Source organism: Cherax quadricarinatus, chromosome 85 (assembly GCF_038502225.1).
Source record: "Cherax quadricarinatus isolate ZL_2023a chromosome 85, ASM3850222v1, whole genome shotgun sequence".
NCBI classification, from domain to species: domain Eukaryota; kingdom Metazoa; phylum Arthropoda; class Malacostraca; order Decapoda; family Parastacidae; genus Cherax; species Cherax quadricarinatus.
In genome coordinates, this window is record NC_091376.1 from 15,888,567 (window position 1) to 15,912,008 (window position 23,442).

Genomic DNA, 23,442 nt, shown 5'->3' on the forward strand with positions numbered 1-23,442 from the left:
ATACCTAACTGTTGCATATGTGTCTTACCTAACGAGTACAGAAAGGTTGATAGAAGCAGAAGATACTTGAAGACGATGTAATCAGTCCATCACCCTTAAAGTTTTGAGGTGGTCAGTCCCTCAGTCTGGAGAAGAGCATTGTTCCGTTGTGTTGCAGTGTCTGTCAGACACTGCAACACAAGGGTATCTTGGTACAGACCACTTCGACAACCTCTATTAGTGAGAACGGCTGGGTTTGAGAAGGACCTGCCCTCCCAAAGCAAACTACGTCTCACCTCCTGGCACTATATAAAGGCCCCATTCTGTCACTTCAACTTCATATTGTTTCAGACAACGGAACAATGCTCTTCTCCAGACTGAGGGACTGACCACCTCAAAACTTTAAGGGTGATGGACTGATTACATCGTCTTCAAGTATCTTCTGCTTCTATCAACCTTTCTGTACTCGACTGAAGAAGCCTACTGTGTAGGCGAAACGTTTCGAAATAAAGATACCTAACTGTTGCATATGTGTCTTACCTAACAATCTGTCGGTATTTCATACCATTTTAATGTTCATTATGTTTTTATGTTCTTATGTTTTAAGGAGGTTCAACCGACTATGACAAGTTGCCATCAAAGAGGTGATGTGAGGTTTCCAGGATAACCGAAGGTCAAACAAGGTCGAGAAACATGACTGTATCACACTCAGGTACAATGGAGTATCAGGGACGATATAACCTCTGGTTAAAGTACAGTGGACCCCTGGTTATCGGCCGGTTTGGTTATCGGGCAACTCGGTTATCGGCGGGTTTTTCGGCACCCGGTTATCGGCGGTTCACTCGGTTATCGGCGGTTTTGGACGAGTCCATCCGCCGGCTGGGGCAGCTTGTGCTTCAGTTTGGCTGAGGAGGCTTCTCCTTATACATCCAAACATTTCACTTGTTTACCATTGTTTTTAGTGGTTTTTCTTGCAGTGCAACTGTGAAATAAGTAACCATGGCTCGAAAGAAAGCTGCTAGTGGAGTTCATGTGGTAAAAAAAAGTGAGAAACACCATGGAATTTAAGCATGAAGTGATCGAAAAGTTTGAGAGTGGTATGAAGGTGATGGAACTTGCCAGGATGTACAGCAAGAATAAATCAACAATTACATCCATCCTGGCAAAGAAAGAACAAATCAAAGATGCTAATGTTGCAAAAGGAGTAGTTCTTCTAACTAAACAAAGGACACCAATAATGGAAGAGATGGAAAAGTTATTATTGTGGATTAAGGAAAAAGAATTAGTGGGAGACAGTGTAGTGGAGTCTACTATTTGTGAGAAGGCAAAGCAGTTGCATGAGGATCTTGCAAAGAAAATCCCTGGAACAAGTGCTGCAGTTTGTGAATTTAGGGCCAGCAAAGGATGGTTCGATAGATTTAAGAAGTGTAGTGGCATGCACAGTGTTGTAAGGTATGGTGAGGCTGCAAGTTCTGACAAATGTGCAGCTGAAAAGTATGTTCACGAATTCCAGGACTATGCAAAGGCTGAAGGGTTCGAACCCCAAGTTTTCAATTGTGACGAAACAGGCCTGTTTTGGAAGAAAATGCCAAAGAGGACCTACATTACCCAGGAGGGGTAATCCCCAGTGGGGATTTCAAAGTGAAGCCTTTACTTGTGTATCACTCAGAAAATACCAGAGTGTTTAAGAAAAACAATGTCATGAAGAATAGATTGTGTGTGATGTGGAAAGCTATTCATAAGGCATGGGTCACAAGGCAAATTTTCAAAGAGTGGGTTAATGATGTGTTTGGCCCACGTGTGAAAAAATACCTCTTGGAAAAGAAATTGCCACTCAAGTGCCTCCTGTTACTGGACAATGCTCCTGCACATCCTCCAGACTTGGAAGACAAAGTGTATAGGGACTTCAGTTTTATAAAAGTGAAGTTCTTGCCTCCTAACACCACGCCTCTCCTCCAGCCCATGGACCAGCAGGTCATTTCTAACTTCAAAAACCTCTACACAAAAGCAGTGTTTCAAAAGTGTTTTGAAGTGACCTCGGATACTCAGTTGACCCTAATACAGTTCTGGAGGACTCATTTCACTATCCTCCATTGCATAAGTCTTATAGGTAAGGCTTTGGAGGGAGTGACTTCCAGGACTTTGAACTCTGCTTGGAGAAAACTGTGGCCAGATTGTGTTCATGAGAGGGATTTTAAAGGGTTTGAGACTCACCGTGACCCTGACCCTGCCGACCCTGTGGACTCTCTTGTGTCTTTGGGGAAGTCCCTGGGGTTGGAGGTGAGTGGTGAGGATGTGGAAGAATTGGTGGAGGACCACAGGGAAGAGCTTACCACTGAAGAGCTGCAAGAGCTTCAACTTGAACAGCAACAGACTGCAGCTGAGGAACTTGCTTCAGAGGAGGAGGAAGAGGGAGTGAAGGAAGTACCTTCTTCAGAGATTAAAGAGGTGTGTGCAATGTGGACCAGGGTGCAAGCTTTTGTAGAGAAACACCACCCTGACAAAGCTGAAACAAGCTATATCTGCAACATGTTTTGTGACGAAACCCTGCCTCACTTCAAGAAAATCTTAAAGAGACACCAGAAACAGAGCACTCTGGACAGTTATTTTATGAGACAGGGGTCCAATGACTCTCAAGCTGGTTGTAGTGGCATTAAAAGACAGAGAAGGGAAGTAACCCTAGAGAAGGCATTACTACCTAAAGTCTTCATGGAGGGGGATTCCCCTTCCAAACACTAACTCCTCACTCTTTCCTCCTCCCTATCTTCCAGAAGCCAGCATTAGCCTTCAATAAAGGTATGTAATACTTATATAATTGTAAAAAAATTATTTTTTCTTGTGAATATTTTTGTTGAGAACGAATTAATGTTATTTTCATTAATTCTTATGGGAAATATTATTTTGGTTATCGACCATTTCGGTTATCAGCCGACCTTCAGGAACGGATTGCGGCCGATAACCGGGGGTCCACTGTAATTTGGTGTGTTTTAGAACTAGAAAATTTAAACCCATGAGTAATGTCCCAATTGGAAATATGGTTGATATCCTCCTGGAGAGAAATCACAATGAAGCGACAGTCAGCGCCTGCACAAGCTATAGCGAAGTCGTCAACACAAAGTGATGACCAAATACTAGATGGAAAAACAGATGCTAAGCACACATCAGCTTGGCCAAAGTCCGGGAAAACCATATTATTAACCTGAACACAGAAATGTCTCACAGATAAGAAGTTCTAACGGTAAAATGGCAGATTGCCTCGGAGGCCTAAGGAGTGAGCTTGGGCAAAGATGTTATATCTGTAAGTTGAACATACGCCTTCTCAAGATCAATAAAGATGGCGATAACTGAGTGGTTATTCGCAAAGGCATTATGAACATACGTATCTAAACGGAGTAAAGGGTAAATAGCAGAACGGCTCTTACAAAAGCCATATTGATTGGTGGAGAGACTGTTGTGTGTTTCCAAATACCACATCAAACGTCTATTTACCAGACATTCCATCACCCTGCAACTGCACTGGTAAGAACAATGGGACGATAGTGGGAGGCATTGTGTCCTGAAGTACCTAGTTTACGAAAAGGTAGAACAATGGCAGATTTCCACAGCTGGGGAAGATCTAGTTGCGACCAAATACGATTAAAGAGTCGTAAGAGGACAGCAAGGGCTGATGGATGTAAATGCTGGAGCATACGAATATGAATGCCGTCAGGCCCAGCCACCGATGATCGGCAAACGGAAAGCACTGACTCTAATTCCTGAAGTGTAAAAGGCACATTATAAAACTTCTCTGCCAGAAGAAAAGTCTAAGGGCTCGAACTCTGGCAGACTTGGAGTAAACAAACAAGGGGCATAGATGGAGCCCCTGGGAAATACAGACAAGGTGAAAACCAATTTCAGTGGCAACTGTAAGAGGGTTTGCTATATCGACACCGGCAACTCAAAGAATGAGAACCGGGTCCGAAAAGTATTTGACACTCAGTTTCCGTACCTTTTTCCAGACTGCACTCATAGAGGAAGCTGAAGTGATGGTAGAAACATAATTCAGCCATCAAGTGCGTTTAGTTTTACAGATGACACGGCAGGCGACTGCTCTAGTCCGCTTAAAATCAAGGAGTCGCTCTGTGGTCTTATTGTACTGATATCGGCCCCATGCAGGGTGTTTCAAACGTACCGGAGGACCACAAGGAGATCACCACCACCTCGGGCAGGTCGAGGTTTGATCGTTTGGGGTGTAGAATATGAAGCCACAGTTATTAAAACTGAGGTCGAGAATAAGTGTAACAGCTCATCAATGGAGGACGAAGAAGGATCCTCACTAAAATCAGTTTGATGCGAGTACAGGTTCAAACTCGCTGCGTCAAATTGCCGACGTGGGCTTCGAGGAGGTGGAGAATACGAATGAGAAGTAAGGAGAATTGGAAAACGATCACTGTCACGTAAGTCAAGGAGTACAGACCAGGTAAAGTCTAGTGCAGCTGATGAAGAGCGAACTGCGAGATCGATGCAAGAGAGACATTGAGTACGAGGGTCAAAATGGGTGGGAGCACCCGAATTTAAAAGATGGAGAGGGAGAGAACAGAGAAGAGCCTCCAAATGAATGCCGCGAGAGTCACAGTGAGACTCCCTGCAGAGGAAATGGTGAGCATTAAAATCGCCGGGTAACAGAAGTGGTGGCGATAAGGAAGAAACGAGAAATGCAACATCTGGAAGAGATAATGCCCGAGGAGAAAGATAAAAAGAACAGAGTTGTAGATGAATGTGTCTAATTTATCATACAAAGAACAGACTGAATATCACTTATTTAAGTAGATGCATACTGCAGTGTTATGCAGAGTAATATGAACCAAGAGCTGAAGGTATGATACCGGTGCATATAAGAAGTGCACTTTCATTAAGAGATCCGATGAACAGTAAAGTCTGATAATCTCTTCCAGATTCCCAACATTTCCTTTATTTCACTTGTAGAGATAATCTCCGCATCTTGCGCCTCCGCGGTACAAATGTTCTGCAAAACCTCCTGATGCTGCTGCATACGTAGTTCATTTAACTCCTCCATCGTCAGCTCCTCAGAGTGCTCCTCGATGAGATCGTTCACATCTTCTTCATCCCCCTCCATGCTCATGACTTTTCCAAGGAAATTATCCTCTTTTTCTTCTCAGCACTGTCCTTTGCACTTGCTTTCTTAGGACCCATAGTTAGAAACAAGAAATTTCGCAAAATAACTGCACGAAACGTAAGGAAAACATAAGAAATCCTTCCACCGCATACCACTGACCGTGCAGCAGCATTCACCCTTTCATTGGCCCTCACATCAATGTGTACAGAGACCCAACAGAAAACGACGTCTTTGTTTTTGCTAGCTACATAACACAACCCAAGTTCAATACAGAGGACCAACGGATGAGAGGAATCAAATTCTTTCACAGCTTGTAAATTGCTGAGGGAATCTGAAACGATCACGAACGCCGAAGGAGACATACATGTAATATAGAGAAGTGCTATGAGGATGGCGTACAGCTTGGCTGTAAACATACCAGCTGAGTCTAACCCATCACCGTCAGAAGAATTAAAAACCCTCTGTAAAATCAGCGACGGCACAAGCATGAGACCGGAAGTTATCAAGAAAAAGAGCGAGAAGCAGCAATAGGTATGAGGGCTTTAGTGCACGGCGTTAAGGCAGAACAGACACGAACCATCAGAACCTTCCAAGGGGAAAGGAAAAGGCAGACTGTACATGAACATACAAGTGAGGTAACTGGAGAGAAGACTGCAGCAAGTGAAGACGAAGAGAAAATGGATGGAGTCAGCAAGGGCGTCAATCAAATAACGGACCTCTACTAACGTCGGAGACCAACCTATATGTAGAAGGAACGTGAAGGTCATGAGAGCAGACAAAGTAACGAAGGCAATGAGTGTCACGACGATCGGCTAAGGAAGGAACATTCGCCTAAGCATAGAGGCTTTCAACAGGGGATGAACGAAAATCACTATGGCATAAACGTAAACCTTGATGATGATGGGGATCCAGCTTAGAGAGATTTACAAGAGAAGTTGCACAATAGATTTGTTCTCCATAATCCAGCTTGGACAAGATGCAAACGAAGGAGAATCCTGCGATCCGCCTCCCTCATGAACGATGCACAAGAATTTTAAGGAGATTCAGCCGACCGTGGCAAACTGCTTTCAAAGAGGAAATGTAAGGTTTCCACGTCAACAAGCAATCAAACAGAAGGCCAAGAAACCTGACCGTATCACATTCGGTGATATGCAAGCTGTACAAGTACAATAGAATAACTGGGACAAGAGGACGTCTAGTGAAAGTAATGAAATGGGTTTTGGCGCCAGAAAATTTAAATCCATGAGAAGTAGCCCAATGGGAAACACGGTCACCGCATCCTGAAGAGAGGCCACTACCAAGAGACAGTCGGCGCCTGCATAAGCCACATAGAGCGATGACCAAATATTTGATGGAAGAGCGGATGGTAGATCATTTATAGCCAAGAGAAAAAGGGTAGTGCTAAGGACACAACCTTGTGGGACTCCCTCGGCCTGAACAAAGTCTGGGGATAACGAGTGACCAACACGAAAACGAAAATGTCTTTCAGATAAGAAAGCAGGAAGGAAGGACGGCAGATTACCACGGAGCTCTAAGCAGTGGGGCATGGGCTGAGATGTTTCTGGAGTTTATCTGGAGAGAGTTCCGGGGGTCAACGCCCCCGCGGCCCGGTCTGTGACCAGGCCTCCTTAGGTCAGTGTCCCAGGATGCGACCCACACCAGTCGACTAACACCCAGGTACCCATTTTACTGATGGGGAACATAGACAACAGGTGGAAAGAAACACGTCCAATGTTTCTACTCTGGCTGGGAATCGAACCCAGGCCCTCACCGTGTGAAGCGAGAGCGTTAACCACCAGGCCACCAGAGCCCCCAACCTCCAAGCGGTCTAATATGCCTTCTTGAGATTAAAAAAGACTGCCACAGCAGTTATTAGCAAAGGCATTTTGCACACATGTATCTAAGTGGAGCAAGGGGTCCAGAGTAGAGTGGCCCTTGCGACAGCCATATTGGCGAGGAGAAAGACCATTGTGAGTCTCCAAATATGACATCAGATGTCTATTCACCAATCGTTCAATCACCTTGCAAACTGCACTAGTGAGAGCAATGGGACGATAGCGAGAGGTATCATGCCCCTGTTTGCGAAATGGCAGTACAATGGCAGATTTCCAGCGTTGAGGGAGAGCCCCTTGCGTTCAAACAAGATGGACAAGAACTGTATGGGCTGTAGAATGCAGATGCTGTAGCATACAGATAAGAATACCATCAGGTTTAGCAACCTCAAGCCGTAACACTGACACCAGCAGCTCACAAAACGGGAGCTGAGTCTGGAGCGAACTTACCACATGACTTCCATACCTTCTTCCAAACCCTACTCATAGGGGAAGTCGAGGTAACGGTAGAAACACAGTCTTGCCAACAACTGTGTTTAGCATTGCGTATTACATGGAGAGCGACTGCCCTTGCCCGCTTAAAATCCAGGAGACGATCTGCATCTGATTATATCAATAACGGCCCCACGCAGCAAGTTTCGAGTGCACTACATGGGCACACGCAGGAGACCACCAAGTCACGCATGCCTGAGAATGCCTGCTTGAGGTTTGAGAAATAGAACGTGATGCAGTCAAAAGGTCGAAAACTGATATACCAGCTCATCAGTAGAGGACAAAGAAAGGTCCACACAAAAAGCGGTAAGGCAAGAAGGCAAGAGTATAAGCCCCAATTCGCTTGTCCAAATGGCCAACGAAGGTTACAAGGAGGTCAGGAATGTGTAGTAGAATAGGAAAGTGATCACTGTTGCGCAAATGCAGAACAGACCAAGCGTAATCAAATGCAACTGACAAGGAGGGGTGGGAGCACTAATATTAAAACATGAAGAGAATGAGAAATGGAAAGAGTCTCCAACTGATCACCACAAGAGTCACAGTAGGACCCTCCCCAAAGATACTGATGAACGTTAAAATCACCTAACAAGATGGGTGGTGGCAGAGAAGAGATCAAGAATGCAACATCCAAGATGCATAATGCATGAGAAGGAGATATAGAAATCAAACTTTATACCACCTGTGCAAATAGATACGGGCTGCAGTGTAATGCAGCAAAGACTGAACAAAGATCTTTTGAAACGGTATTCCAACATGCACAAGAAGAGCACTCAATAAAAGTTTTATCAGGAGGGGGATCAGAAGAATGCAACAGCACATAGCCTGAAACGGGACAAATAACGGCAGAATGAACTGTAGGCTCTTGTAACCCAACACACACTGGAGGAAAAACTGTGAGAGCAGTACCTGGAACTCTCCCCAATTACCCCTGAGGCCATGAACATTCCATTGTAAATAAGTCATTATTCACAAAAATACGTATTCCAACAAAGAGAAGCGATAAAAATTTATGGGCTAGTAAGATCAGTGAAATCAATGCATAGAGGCAATGGAAAGCGAGTAAACAGGGAAGTATTAAAATACTGTGAAGGAAAAGATTGCTGCAAAGGTAGTGAAAAAAAGAAGGGACATGAGGGGGCACACCAGTGTCCATCAAGGGTTTCGTTTCTGCAATATATTCGGAGATAGATTCAAGTGTTTCAGCGGACAAGGACGACGCCGATGCCATGACTTCAGAGACAGGTGAGGGAGAGCGAGTAGAAATCAGGGAGGCAATGGAGGTACCAAAGAAGTCTGAAAGATGAGGAGAGTATGAACCTGGGAGATGTGAGGCGGGGACAAAAAAAGAAGAGACCTGTGGGGAAACAGGAGAGGAGGGAGTCTGGAAGGGGATTGGAGAAGAAGCCTGGGAGGGAACAAGAGAAGAGGGGACTACATGAGGGAGAAGATGACCTCCCCTTTCGTGTGAGAGCTAGAATGGGGGTGAGAACCGAGCTCCAAGGCCAAAAATGAGAGCTGTAGGGAATTATAAGTACCGGAGGAATGCAATGAAACTTGGGCTTAGTTGAGAGGCGCGAAGAAGGTGCAGGCGTGCGAGGTCTGGTAGACTTAAAAGTTAGCGGGAGAAATGATGAAGAAATGGAGGTAGTAAGAGGTAGGGAGGTGGTGGCTTCAGAGGGCAAAACCGCAAAAGAATTAGAGACGTGGGTAGCCGCGGAAGACAGGGCACCGAAGGATTTGGTAGACAGAGGGACAGCCAAGGTCTCCTAGTCACTCGAGAACAAAGAACACAAGGAATATTCCACTGAAGGCAGAGCCGACAGACACCCATAGCATAAGGCCTTCGCTCTCCTTAAGACAACGAATTTCTCATTCATTAAGATAGACCTGACATCGGTGAGAATAAGAAGGGTGAGCTTCATTGCAATTAAGACAAGTGGGGGGGGGGGGGAAGTGTGCAAGATGTATCGGCATGATCTGCGGAACTGCAGACTGGGACACTCTGCCACAGACCTACAGTATTTAGCTGGGTGGCCGAAGCACCAACAATTTCAACACTGTTGGGGCCCATAGGCAATGTCCTGCAATATTAATGGAGGACTGGGCGACGTTATTTGGGAAGCGCCTCCGCCCACAGGCGAGCAGGACATATGCATCCACTTTGAGAAACGAAATGTCCTGGAGGGCTAATTGCTCTAAAATATCGTCATCGCAAGACAGAAACTCACACTGTACAATGGTATGTGGTAAGATCACCTTACCACTGCAAGAACTGTGAGTAGTGTGCTTGTGAACTGTGATAAAAACGTTATCAATAGAAGTAAGAAGGGAAAGGTCATGAGCCTGGCTCGTGTTCTGAACTGTAATGATGCATACACCAACATGTCGCACGAGAGCTTTACCGATACTATAATAATAATAATAATAATAATAATAATAATAATAATAATAATAATAATAACAAGACCTGAAAGATAGTCAGAAGGAGATTTCAGGTGCAAGAAAAAGAATTTGGTCCACTGTGTATTCGTAAACACAAAGGAAGCGGACGTTGTGTAGGTTGCTTCTGGGCAGAATGAGCAGAAACACTGCCTACGGCATATTAATTGAATGGGTATTGTAATTACTACGTTACGCTACACGACTAACGTTAACTTAGTCTAAATAAATGTAATAATAAGTAGTAATTATAGAGCATAATTAGCCTAAGGAGTTAACAGGCTAATTCTTAGAATTTAAGTGTATGTACAGAATTGGCACCTCTCTTAGGCATCGTCTCAATCCCCTGCCCCCCAAATGGGGGAAGGCTGTAACGGTTCTAGGAAATTTAAGTGATATTTCCCAGAGATATCTAAGAGGAATAACTTCACCTTCCCAAAAATATTCAGAAGCTAGAGATCAACCTCTCTAGGGAGATGTGTTGATTCCGGTGAGGGGCTCTTGAGCAAAGGAATTGGAGCTTATTATTCCGTGGTTTGGGTGTTTGCCGAAAGAATAAAGATTTTAAGAATAGTTTGACCAGGTTGCTGCATTTGTTGAAAGAATTCAAAATATTTTCTAATAGTTAATTCAGAAAAATATATCCATTGAAGTATAACTCACAAAAATATACTGATGAAGACAATTAACAAAAATAAATTAAAACATAAGTAACAGTATTCGAAAAGCTGTAAAGTCTTATCAGTTTGTTTCAATGACTGCTTTAAACGTACAAGTATATGTTTTTCACTGAGTAAAAAATACTTAGAGACATACCCATCTGGGGGTTGCAGCTCCTGGGCCAGGTCACACACACGACTCACAGCATCGTTGGTCATATCTTTCATGCGGAGATGAACCTTCACTCTGCTGGGTAGTGACTCGTCAGTTTTCACTGATGCTGCTGATACTTCAGATGATACGTTATAAGCTGTAATAACACAAAAATATCACCACCTAACATGTCACATCACGTCAGCACCATGATCACACCAACAACATGATCACACCAACATCATGATCATCATACCAGCACCATGATCACACCAACATCATGATCATCATACCAGCACCATGATCACACCAACATCATGATAATCACACCATGATCACACTAACATCATGATCATCACACCATGATCACACCATGATCACACTAACATCATGATCATCACACCATGATCAAACTAACATCATGATCATCACACCATGATTGCACCAACATCATGATCATCACACCATGATCGCACCAACATCATGATCATCACACCATGATCAAACTAACATCATGATCATCACACCATGATTGCACCAACATCATGATCATCACACCATGATCGCACCAACATCATGATCATCACACCATGATCATCACACTATGATCACACGAACAACATGATCACACCAGCATCATGATCATCACACCATGATCATGCCAACATCATGATCATCAGACCATGATCCCATCAACAACATGATCACACCAGCACCATGATCATCACACCAACATCGTGATCATCACAACGTTAATATTAGCTATAAACTAAAACTAAACCTGTACGGGTGACCTTTAGCTGGGTTAGTAGCGCACTCAACTCACACACTGAGGTCCGTGGTTCGATCCCCAGTATGGATTTAAACATTAGAACGTGTTTCCTTAAGATTCTTGTTATCCCTGTTCACCTAGCAGTAAGTAGGTACCTGGGTGTTAGTCGACTGGTTAGGGTCGCATCATGGGACAAAACTGACCTAATTTGCGGGAAATGCTCAGCATAACAAGTGGCTTTCTATATAGTAGTATGTCATTGATGTCACCTATGGTCTGTATACCTTGTACATGCACTTGTAGAAATTCTTTCTTTCTTTCAACACACCGGCCGTATCCCACCGAGGGAGGGTGGCCCAAAAAGAAAAACGAAAGTTTCTCTTTTAAATTTAGTAATTTATACGGGAGAAGGGGTTACTAGCCCCTTGCTCCCGGCATTTTAGTCGCCTCTTACAACACGAATGGCTTACGGAGGAAGAATTCTGTTCCACTTCCCCATGGAGATAAGAGGAAATAAACAAGAACAAGAACTAGAAAGAAAATAGAAGAAAACCCAGAGGGGTGTGTATATATATGCTTGTACATGTAAGTGTAGTGTGACCTGTGTGTATATATATGCTTGTACATGTAAGTGTAGTGTGACCTAAGTGTAAGTAGAAGTAGCAAGACATACCTGAAATCTTGCATGTTTATGAGACAGACAAAAGACACCAGCAATCCTACCATCTTGTAAAACAAATACAGGTTACTTGTAGGAATAAAGATTATTATTATTATTATTATTATTATTATTATTTATTATTATTATTATTATTATTATTATTATTATTATTATTATTATTATTATTATTATTGGTAAGACCACCAGTTATTTAAAAAGAGATGTGAATAAACATTGGGACATATTTATTTGAAGATGTTTCGGTCCTGCGACCTTGATTACTTCTGAAGTAAAGTGATCAAGGTTCTTTTTTAACCGCCCTGGTCAGTATCAATTATCAAGTTTATACTACCAACATTTGTATCATAACATAATAAGAGCCACAACACGACGCACTTCTGTCAACAACATTAAGAAACAGAACTTGACTCACGAAATCGTAATGACACGATTGCAAACAAACCATACCACGGGCGGGAGTGAACCCGCGGTCAGAGAGTCTCAAAACTCCAGACCGTCACGTTAGCCACTAGACCAGCTAGCCACAATAAGATTCGTCCAACTAGGTATATTTCTACACCATAGGAAGGTTAGCATAGGCACCACTGTGTCTATGCTAACTCTCTGATCGCGGGTTCTATCCCCGCCCGTGGTATGGTTTGTTTGCAATTGTGTCATTAAGATTTCGTGAGTCATGTTAACGGCTTTTAGGGTACTTGAGCTAGAGTTCGTCACGGCCACGCTAGCTGGAGATTCGTCTGTAAAAACTTGTATTTGTGGTCACATTGGTACCTATGCTAACCTTCCTATGGTGTAGAAATATACCTAGTTGGATGAATCTTATTTTGGCTAGCTGGTCCAGTGGCTAACGGGACGGTCTGGAGTTTTGAGACGCTCTGATCGCTGGTTCTATCCCCTCCCGTGGTATGGTTTGTTTAAGAAACAGTAAGAAACAGGACACTTGTACCACCAGTAACACTATCGCACAATTTAAAGAATTAACATTACACAACTGCACAGTAATAGACAGGACACGGCGCACTTCTAGCACCACCAGTAACACTAACACATACATTTACATATATAACACAGCACACCATGATAACACCATGAGCACTCTGTACAATACTAGAAGTAACACAGTAAGTCACTCACTCAGCTGTGTAAGTCTAGGTAGTGAGGAGGATATAGCAGCATGTAACAGTGACAGAAAATGGCAAGCATGGTCGTCACTAACAACAGCCAGGCGGAGTTGCTTCAAGCTAGGGGGCAGCAGTGCCACTCCATCACCACTCAGAAGACCAGTGAACTCCTCCAGCTGATCCCTGTACCAGGATAAAACACCTGTAAGCTCCACCATCACTTCATTACCACTTACAAGATGTCAGCACTCCAAGTCATTACTGAACTGAGATGTTATGAACCTACTTTATATATATTATCTATAATTTTTAGAGACGGACATATCAGAATTGTAGCTGCTACCGAATCTTACCTAACCTAATTAATACTGATACCCAGTTTTCAGCCGATACCGATACTTTTCCGATTTTTTTAATAATGATAACTATGTTCAATAAATAAGGAAATACTGACTGATCAATGGGTATCAAATAACCAAGTGAGGTTAAATATCGAATAATTTATTTCTCTAAGAGGACAATGTTATTACCTAATACTAAGCACAAGCATTCATACAAATAAAAAAAAATCTCTATATATTAATTAATCAGAAGACATAACCAGAAATCTGTTACAAAAATAAATATCTGGATAATTTCCAGGCATCTTAAACATGAAACTATTTTAATAACTGGGAATTGAAAATCTAAAATAACAGTTAAGAACTTGAGCAACTTCTCCATTATCAAACTAAATTAAGTCACACATTTACTTTATACAGTTTAAAGTGTTTTTAAAACTTTGATGAAAAACATTGTAAAATAGAATAAGAAAACATACCTTATTGTAGTACACTGAAACTAAACACTATACATGCAAACATTACTCTAACAGCTAAAATTACTGATGCTCAATTTGAAGTTGAGGACTATCAACATTTACCCATTCTGGGAAGTTAATCTTCTGCTGTGAGAAGAGTTAAGATTTCTCCAGAGCTGAACAATCTTTCACTCTCTGTTGAAGTGAACCCAGGTATTTCTTTCCTCTACACTGGTGAATTTCATTTTTTGGGCAATAACGCCACTGATATATATTTGTCTATTTCTGTTTTTATTGTTCGTAGAAATACAATTACCAGCTCGTTTTTTATGCTGCTTTTGTGATTTGGAAGTGGATGCTATAGTGTGTTTTGATTATTATTATAATCAAAGAAAGAGCTAAACCGACAAGGGTCATACAGTGCTGCGGGGCAGAAAATAGCGCTGAGACTATAAACAGCTAGGTGGAAAGGGGATCAGAGGTGAGGAAAGAGAAGGGCTAGAAGGGACGCTCGCTGTATAGCCCTTGTGATTTAGCGCTTCTTCTTGATTATAATAATAATAATAATGGAAGGGACGCTAAGGGCTATGTGTTAAAATTTGTAAAGCAGTTGCTGACAAAAAGTCAGTGACAAAGGGCAGTGGCGTCGTTGGAGGTAAATCCTGTGAGCTCACTGGTAAACCAGGCAATTGACAAGAAAGCGAAGAACCGACATAGGGACCTGAAAAACCTCACAGAGAGGAATAGGGTGCTGTTTCATGAGATACCTATGGGTAAGGTAAGTATGGCCAGTGTGGAGCCGGGAGAGCGCAGTCTCCCGAGAACGGCAATTGTGGTAAGAAGATGGCCACAGACCTAAAAGAGGTTTAATAGAGTGCAATTTATTAAAGTGCATGTCTAACCATCGTTGTTGCTAACGGCCGTAAAGACGGGTAGAGATGACTGTAAAATAATCTCTGAACGGAATATCTCTATAGGAAACGAGAAGATCATGCACCACTGACCACACAACAGCATCCGCTTGTTCATTGCCCTGCACATCAACCTGTCCAGGGATCCAACAGAAAACAATGTCTTTGAGTCTCAAAACTCCAGACCGTCACGTTAGCCACTAACGCGACGGTCTGGAGTTTTGAGACTCTCTGACCGCGGGTTCAATCCCGGCCGGGGTATGGTTTACAATGTCTTTGTTTTTGCTAGCCACACGGCGCAAACATAGTTGAATACGAAGAACTAATGGATGAGGGGAATCAAATTGTTTAATGGTTTGTAAAGCACTGAGGGAATCTGAAATAATCACAAATGTCAAAGGAGATATATATATGTAATATGAAGAAGCGCTATGAGGATGGCATACTACTTGGCAGTAAAAATACTAGCCGAGTCTAACAAATGACCTCGGTCATCATCGTCAGGGAACACCGCTGCAAACCCAACACCATCAGAAGATTTAGAACCATCTGTATAAACAGCGACAGCATGAGCATGAGGCCGGAAGTGATCCAGAAAAAGAGAGCGAGAAGCAGTCGTAGGCAGGAGAGCTTTGGCGCATGGTAGTAGAGGAGAACAGACACGAACTGTTGAAACTTCCCAAGGGGATAAGGAAAAGGTAGACGCTAATTGAACATACAAGGGAGGCAACTGGAGAGAAGACCGGAGTGAGTGAAGATGAAGAGAAAATGGTCGGAGTAGGCAGGGGCACCGAACAAACATCTGAGACCAACCTATATGTAGAAGAAACACGAAGGTCATGAGCACAAAGTAATGAAGACAATGAGCATCACGACGATCAGCTAAGGAAAGAACATTCACCTCTGCACAGAAGCTTTCAACAGGGGATGTTACAAAAAACGCGATATCTAATAATGACAGAGATCTCCAGTGAATACTAGAAAGAACTACCCTTCCAGCATCCAGCCTGTTACTGGGTTTTTGTAACAAGTAGTCAGTATCCTGGTCCAATTATCCATTAGAATTTAATAGTAAGATTCAGTAGTGCTTCAGGATTACAACTGGTCGGCTACTAAAGAAATTAAAATTTAAGAAGTTTATTAATAAAGATAAAGTTGTCTAGGGGACAATATCAAAGTAAATCAAAGTAATCAATTTAACATAATATAGGTTACAAGTTCTTATACAGTAGTATTGTGCTGAAGGCACATATCATATCATTATGGCTTTTAAGTACCATCTAGTACACTGTCAGCATTTAAGAACATAATACTAATATATACAAGTGAGTATGTGTGTAAGTGCTTTAAGTAGTTCACTATGTCTCAAGACTTGGCTAGACTTAGCCAGTGACTGACTAAAAGTCCTCACATAAACTAACTTCTTGACCAACCTGGCAATCAGAACAGCCTGCTTGAACAGTAAAACGACAGATTCGCTTAACAGCAATATAATAAGCAGCAGCAACACAGAATCAGGAACAAGGAGATAACATAACGACCCTAAGTAGGGACCATCTGCAGATCCTCCACAAAAGTCACAAAATTCCCATACTACTGAATCAAAGTTCAGCATAAGAAAATCCCCGACTGTAATGATGCACAGATACCAGTACATATTAGGTCAGAAGCTACAGCTCAAGACCTGAGTTTCTCAGTGTCAATGCGACACACAACCTCAGTACAACATCGAAAATCACTAAGTCTAAGCTTTGCTCTGTGAACAGAGTTACACAGAACTAACAACAAGAGAGTGACAGAGATGATGTTCCAACAAGGGCCAGTAAGGGAGAGCTGGAGAGGGACGTCTTGTTGGACATCAACCAGAGAGAGAGCTGGCTCATCAAGACAAGGCAGTCCTCTCACCCAGGTGAGGTGTGATCACCCCACCCTGATCATGTGACTCTCCATGGACTGCTGCTGCCCAGCAACTACAGAGAAGCCGGCAGAGAAACAAGCGGAGTGATAGTTACAGTAGTTAGACAATGCCGTCAGCTACTTAACACTCTTGAGCAATGAGCACCGAATAAGGTGTACAGGTTACATCCTACCTAAAAATATAACTAAGTGAAATAATAATATAAAGCAATATATTTACGATTTAGCTACTATCGCAAATATCAGCAATATAAAATTATATAACAGGTAACATACATTATATACATTGTGACTCATTCAGGAGTCGCAACAGGGGATGAACGAAAGGCATCATGGCATAAACATAGACCCTGATGATGAAGGGGATCTAACTTTGAAAGAGTTGTAGGAGAAGCAGCAGAATAGACTTGGTCACCATAATCCAACTTGGACAAGACTACAGAGGAATGCAAACAGAGGAGAGTTCTGCAATCTGCTCCCCATGAATGATGCACAAGAATTTTAAAGAGATACAGCCAACCATGGCAAGCTGCCCACGAAGAGGAAATGTGAGGTTTCCGTGTCAACTGGCGATCGAAGAGAAGGCCAAGAAACTTGACCGTATCACATTCTGGAATACATGAGCCATGTAAATATAATGGAATATCTAGGATAAGAGGACGTCTAGTGAAGGTAATGAAATGGGTTTCCGTACTAGAAAATTTAAAGCTATGAAAAGTGGTCCAATGGGAAACTCCATCAATCGCTTCCTAAAGGGAGGTCACTACCAGGCGACAGTCAGCACCTGAGTAAGTTATAGCATAGTCATCCACATAAAGTGACTACCAAATATGCAATGGAAGAACGGAAGGTAGGTCATTTATAGCTAAGAGAAACAGGGTAGTGCTAGGGACACAACCTTGTGTGACTCCCTTGGCTTGAAGGAAGTCTGAGGAAAGCGAGGCGCCAACACGGACACGAAAGTGTCTGTCAGGTAAGAAAGCAGAAAGGAAGGTTGGTAGATTACCGTGGAGGCCTAAGGATTGGGCTAAAATGTTATACCTCCAAGTGGTGTCATATGCCTTCTCAAGAACAAAAAAGACTGCTAGGAAGGAGTGTTTGTTAGCAAAGGCATTTCGCACATATGTATCTAAGTGGAACAAGGGGTCCAAAGTAGAGCTGCCCTTGCGAAAGCCATATGGGCGAGGGGAAAGACTAATGTGAGTCTCCTAGAGCCATATCAGATGTCTATTCACCAATCGTTCCATCACCTTGCAGACTACACTGGTCAGGGCAATGGGATGATAGTGAAAGGTATCAAGTCCCAAGGTGCCTGGTTTGTGAAACAGTAGTACAATGGCAGATTTCCATTGTTGAGGGGGAACCCCTCAACAAAAGGACTGTAAGGGCCATAGAATGCAGATGTTGTAGCATATTGATATGAATATCATCAGGTCCAGCTGCCGATGACTGGCAAACGGAAAGCATGGACTCTAGCTCCAGGAAAGTGAAAGGTATGTTATACAGCTCCATTCCATTAGAGGAGAAATCCAAGGACAACTACTCATTGGTAGACTTAGATGCAAGAAATGAGGGACAAAGGTGAAGCCCATGGGAGACTCTGACAAGATAGTTCCCGATTTGTGTGAGAACTTCAAGAGGTTCCGCGACACTAACACCAACAACCCGCAAAGTGGGAGCTCGGTCCAGAGTGTACTTGTCACAACTTCTGTACCTTCTTCTAAACTGTACACACAGGGGAAGAGGTAATGGTAGATACACACTCTTGCCAACAAGTGTATTTAGCATTGCATATGATGCGGCAAGCAACTGCCCTTGCCAGCTTAAAATCCAAAAGGTGCTCTGAGGTCTAATTATATAAATAATGGCCCCATGCAGCACATTTCAAATGCACTGCACGGGCACACACAGGAGACTACCGTGGCAGCATGTCCGAGAATGCCTGCTTGTGCAAATTGCCAACGAGGGCTACAAAGCGGTCGAGAATACATAGTAGAAGTAAAAAGAATAGAGAAAAAGGATCACTGTTGTGAAAATCCGGGAGAACAGACCAAGCATAATCAAGTGCAATTGACGAGGAATAGATAGAAAGATCAATGCAAGAGAGAGACTGAGTGCAAGAGTCATAATGGGTGTGAGCACCCATATTTTAAAACATGAAGAGGATGAGAAGTGAGAAGAGTCTCTAACTAATCACCACGAGAGTCACAGTGGAACTCTCCCCACAGATGGTGAGCATTAAAATCACTTAACAAAGATGGGCGGTGGTGTAGAAGAGATCAAAGATGCAATATCCGAGATATATATATATATATATATATATATATATATATATATATATATATATATATATATATATATATATATATATATAGTTATGCTTGCACAACTCATGCATTACTTCGAGCTGATATCACTTAATATCATATTGTGAACTTGCTTGTAGTAGCTTAAATGAGCAAGTCCGACTGTATAATATTAGCTATGGCCTCATATAAAGTTACCAAATGGAATCATGTAAATTTATGTACACAGCAAAATTATTTAGGTTAGGTGTAACACCGCGATATGTGAAGTACTTGTGTAACAGCCAGTTTCTGGTTAAAATGCTAACTCTCTAAGTGTACGTCATGTGACCTACCTTATGTCAGGTCACCCCTCCCTCACTACAGTCAGTAGCAGCCGATCTACAGCTCATGATACATTGCTTGGAAGTCCTCTGTTGTAACAGAGCCGTATTCCCTTAGATCATACTTAAGGTGCTCATGGGGGACTTATATGTATATTACATCCCATGTCAACTATCTGACATATTCACTAGTGATCCGAAAACCTCCGGGTAACAACTTGTAACTTCATTCAGGTGATTGGAAATGAAACCTTAAGGTCCTGTACATAGTTCTCTGTAAATAATTGAGCACTCATAAGATATGAGAGAGAAAAGCCAATCTTTTATTATTGACATGTTCTAAGGAACAAGATGATATTAAAGGCCATAAATTTTTACTTGTGATTTTTTAACTCCCTCTGAAAAGTAGTTAGAAATTCATCAACTTCTTGTGCCTCGATATCCTATAAAGTGAAAACGAGGATAAAAGGGCAATAAATGGGGGCCTGTCTGGGAGTCTGTGAACCCCCACAAGTAAATTAAAGTAAAATCTTGCCTAAAGAGTAGAACTATAAAAATAGACCTAGGATCAGATCTATTGAGTGATTTAACAGAAAAGTCTCTAAAAACCTTAATGTTGCAAACTTGTTGGCAAATAGCCAGACAATTAAATGACAGACATTATACGGCCCCTACCCTTAGATCTTTGATCAAGGATAGAATCTCTGCTGACACACCCTCTTGGGAAGAAGGAGTAGATGTAGAGTCTAGCCTTCTTGAAATGCACCTCGATGATTTGGAAACTAATCAAGAGAATGAACAGGAAGGGACACAAACTTTTCTTCTTCCTGTCAAAGTCTCCACAACTTCTACACCAAAGGGTCCTGAAGGACCTGACTTGGGAGCTTGAGCCGAGTCTCTAGAATTGCCCCTCGTCAACAGTACCGACATGGGTACTTGACCCAAAACCAGTGGTGATCTACAAATGACTCTCCCTTTGTCCTTACCCTTTGAATACTTGAAACAAGACCAAATAAACTCTATTGAATGCATGTTACTCTTAAAAGAATGCATTGCTGAAGAAGAGTTCAAGCTAGAAAACTTAAGATTTGAAAAATGTACAAAGAATGAGGAAGGCTTGGACAGTACGCTTACCATGTTTGATTTACATAAAGCACCCCTTATCATGCCTAAATTCAATGAAAATAATGTGGACATTTTCTTTGAGAATTTTTAAATCAAGCCTAAGCTATGAATTGGCCCAGAGGAAAATGGGCCATCTTCCCTACAAGCAATATACACAGTATGAGGTGAAGAGAACCATATTGAGTTCTTATGATCTACTACCCAAAAATTACCAGATGACTTTTCGTTCCATGAAACGTCGGCCTAGTCAGTAATATGTTGACTACGCCCGAGACAAGGTAACCACACTAGACTGTTCGTTTAGAGCAGCTGGTGTCCGCTCTTTAGAAGATCTGACATTACTGATTCTGTTAAGAGGATTTTCATGCAAATCTCCCTAGGGAATTACACAAACATCTAATATGTCATCCAAAATGTTCTCTGGAAGAAACTGCTGCCCAATCAGATAATTTCGAAGTGTCTCAAAGACTCGTCCCGAGGGGACACAATTCACAAAATGTAACATCCATCCTGTTCAAAGGTAAAACACCGTTGATGAGTAATCCACTTGTCGACTACTTAGAGCCCTATCTCTTCCGAGTAGAAGACTCCTTCAGGGAAACCAGAAAATTACCAGGAAAGAATTATTCATGGTCCAAACCACCTTCAGCGAGAGTGAAATGCTCTATTGTGCGAAGGAGGGACGCAAAATGTCTCAATGTTTCAAATGTAGAGATGACCTAGGAAACAACTGAATACACGGCCCTCCCTCTCAACTCATCTACACTTTTCAATGCAACAAGGGCTTAAGAAAATTACCTGGAGTTTACCTGGAGAGAGTTCCGGGGGTCAACGCCCCCGCGGCCCGGTCTGTGACCAGGCCTCCAAGGAAAAATGACAAACCAAGAGAAACTACGCCTGGTAGCTGACTCTCTGTCTCCACCTACTGCTTCAGACGTGTCCCATGCCATGAACCCTTATTTCTTCTCAAGTAAAGTGAGAATTACCGATCAACTATTGACCTAGGTAAGCTTTTTTCGAGGCACAGGTTCTTATCTAACCCTACTTCAGGAAGGAATATTGAATCTCCCTAAAAGTTCCTACACTGAACTAGATGTGCTGTTAGAAGCCTTTGGGGGCACCTCATTCAGAGTACCTTTATACAAAGTTTACCTGATAGCTCCATTCTGTGAAGATTGGGTATCCATCAGAATTTCCCCGACTAGTTTTCCTATAAATGACGTCGACTTATTAGTAGGAAATGATCTTGAAAGCACTGGCATAAGTAAGGAGCCAGTAGTAATGGAAAATGTAACCGAGGATCATTATGCAGTAAAGACCCTTACTGTTTCCTTTGAGCGTGGTGACCTGTGCCATGACTACCCTGATGGCCTGGTGGTTAACGCTCTCGCTTCACACTGTGAGGGCCTGGGTTCGATTCCCAGCCAGAGTAGAAACATTGGACGTGTTTCTTTCCACCTGTTGTCTATGTTCCCCATCAGTAAAATGGGTACCTGGGTGTTAGTCGACTGGTGTGGGTCGCATCCTGGGACACTGACCTAAGGAGGCCTGGTCACAGACCGGGCCGCGGGGGCGTTGACCCCCGGAACTCTCTCCAGATAAACTCCAGATAAACGGAGTAGATGCCTCTCCCGAAACTGCGACTGATAGTGTCGATGTAGAATTAGGAAATTTGTTCAGTGACTTAACCCCAGCTGATGCATCACATCCCGAGGAGGTAGCGAGTGTTGTGATTTCTCCCTCGTCTGACAGGATCCTACCAGATCGGAGAGTCCTGGTGGAAGAGCAAAATTCCCACCCCTCTCGAGAGAATATTGGACAAACACCGTCTCTGTGGAAGAAGCAAGTAAGTCGACCCCATTTTTCATTTGGGACAAGGAAGTGCTGAAAGACAGGAGAAGTTCCGGTGGCGAACCTTTGGTTGTGCTACCTACGTCTTTCAGAGACTTAGTTCCATTGGAGGCCATCTAGGGCAAAATAAAACGCTTGCCAAATTTGCTAAACATTTTTCATGGCCCAAAATGCAGGAAAAGATATAGCAATACGTGAAAAGTTGTCCCACGTGTCAGTTAATTGGCAAACCCTCACACAATCCCCCTTTAGCCCCCCTTATTCCAATTTCAGTAAGTGGAGGACCATTCTCGAGGTTAGTGATCGACTGTGTCGGACCACCTCCCAAAACGAAGAAAGGAAACCAGTATCTTTTCACTATTGTAGATATGTTTACAAGATATTCGTAGGCCATTCCACTAAGGAAAATTAACGCCTGGATTATTGTTAAGGCACTATTTGAATTTTTTTCTCAGTTCGGTTTCCCTAAAGAGGTACAGTCCGACCAAGGAACCAATTTCACTTCTAAATTCTTTCATAACGCTTTGTTTTACATAGGAACGAAATCAAAATTCGCTACAGCCTATTGCCCACAATCACAAGGTGTTGTTGAAAGGTTTCACAGAACCTTAAAAGTTGTGATTAGGTCATATTGCCAACAATTTTTGGAGGATTGGGACGATAGTATTTCACTCCTGTTGTTTGCCCTCCGAGAGAGTGTACATGAGAGTTAAGGATTCGCTCCATTTGAATTCATTTTTGGGCACCAAGTTAGAGGACCTATGTTGTTGCTCAAAGAGGCCTGGACGGGTGAAACCGGTCCCACCTTTATGTCTTCTACTGAGGCCATAAAGAATCGTCTCTCAATAGCTAGTGTATTAGCCGCCGAGAATTTGAAACAAGCTCAAATAAAAATGAAACGACAATATGACCTAAGATCGAAACTCCGGACATTCGAATCTGGAGATCATGTACTAGTTCAACG

At 42.6% G+C, this 23,442-nt stretch overlaps 1 protein-coding gene across 1 annotated transcript in view; it reads right to left on the reverse strand.

Annotated features, from left to right (window-relative positions):
- Positions 1–23,442, reverse strand: part of LOC128703132 (uncharacterized) — a 77,814-nt gene that overhangs the window by 21,365 nt on the left and 33,007 nt on the right. The window contains exons 3-4 of the mRNA XM_053797685.2: positions 13,260–13,429; positions 10,675–10,828 (exon numbers count right to left, since the gene is read on the reverse strand). Of these exons, the coding sequence (XP_053653660.2) occupies positions 10,675–10,828; positions 13,260–13,429 (324 nt within the window). The remainder of the gene's footprint in view (positions 1–10,674; positions 10,829–13,259; positions 13,430–23,442) is intronic.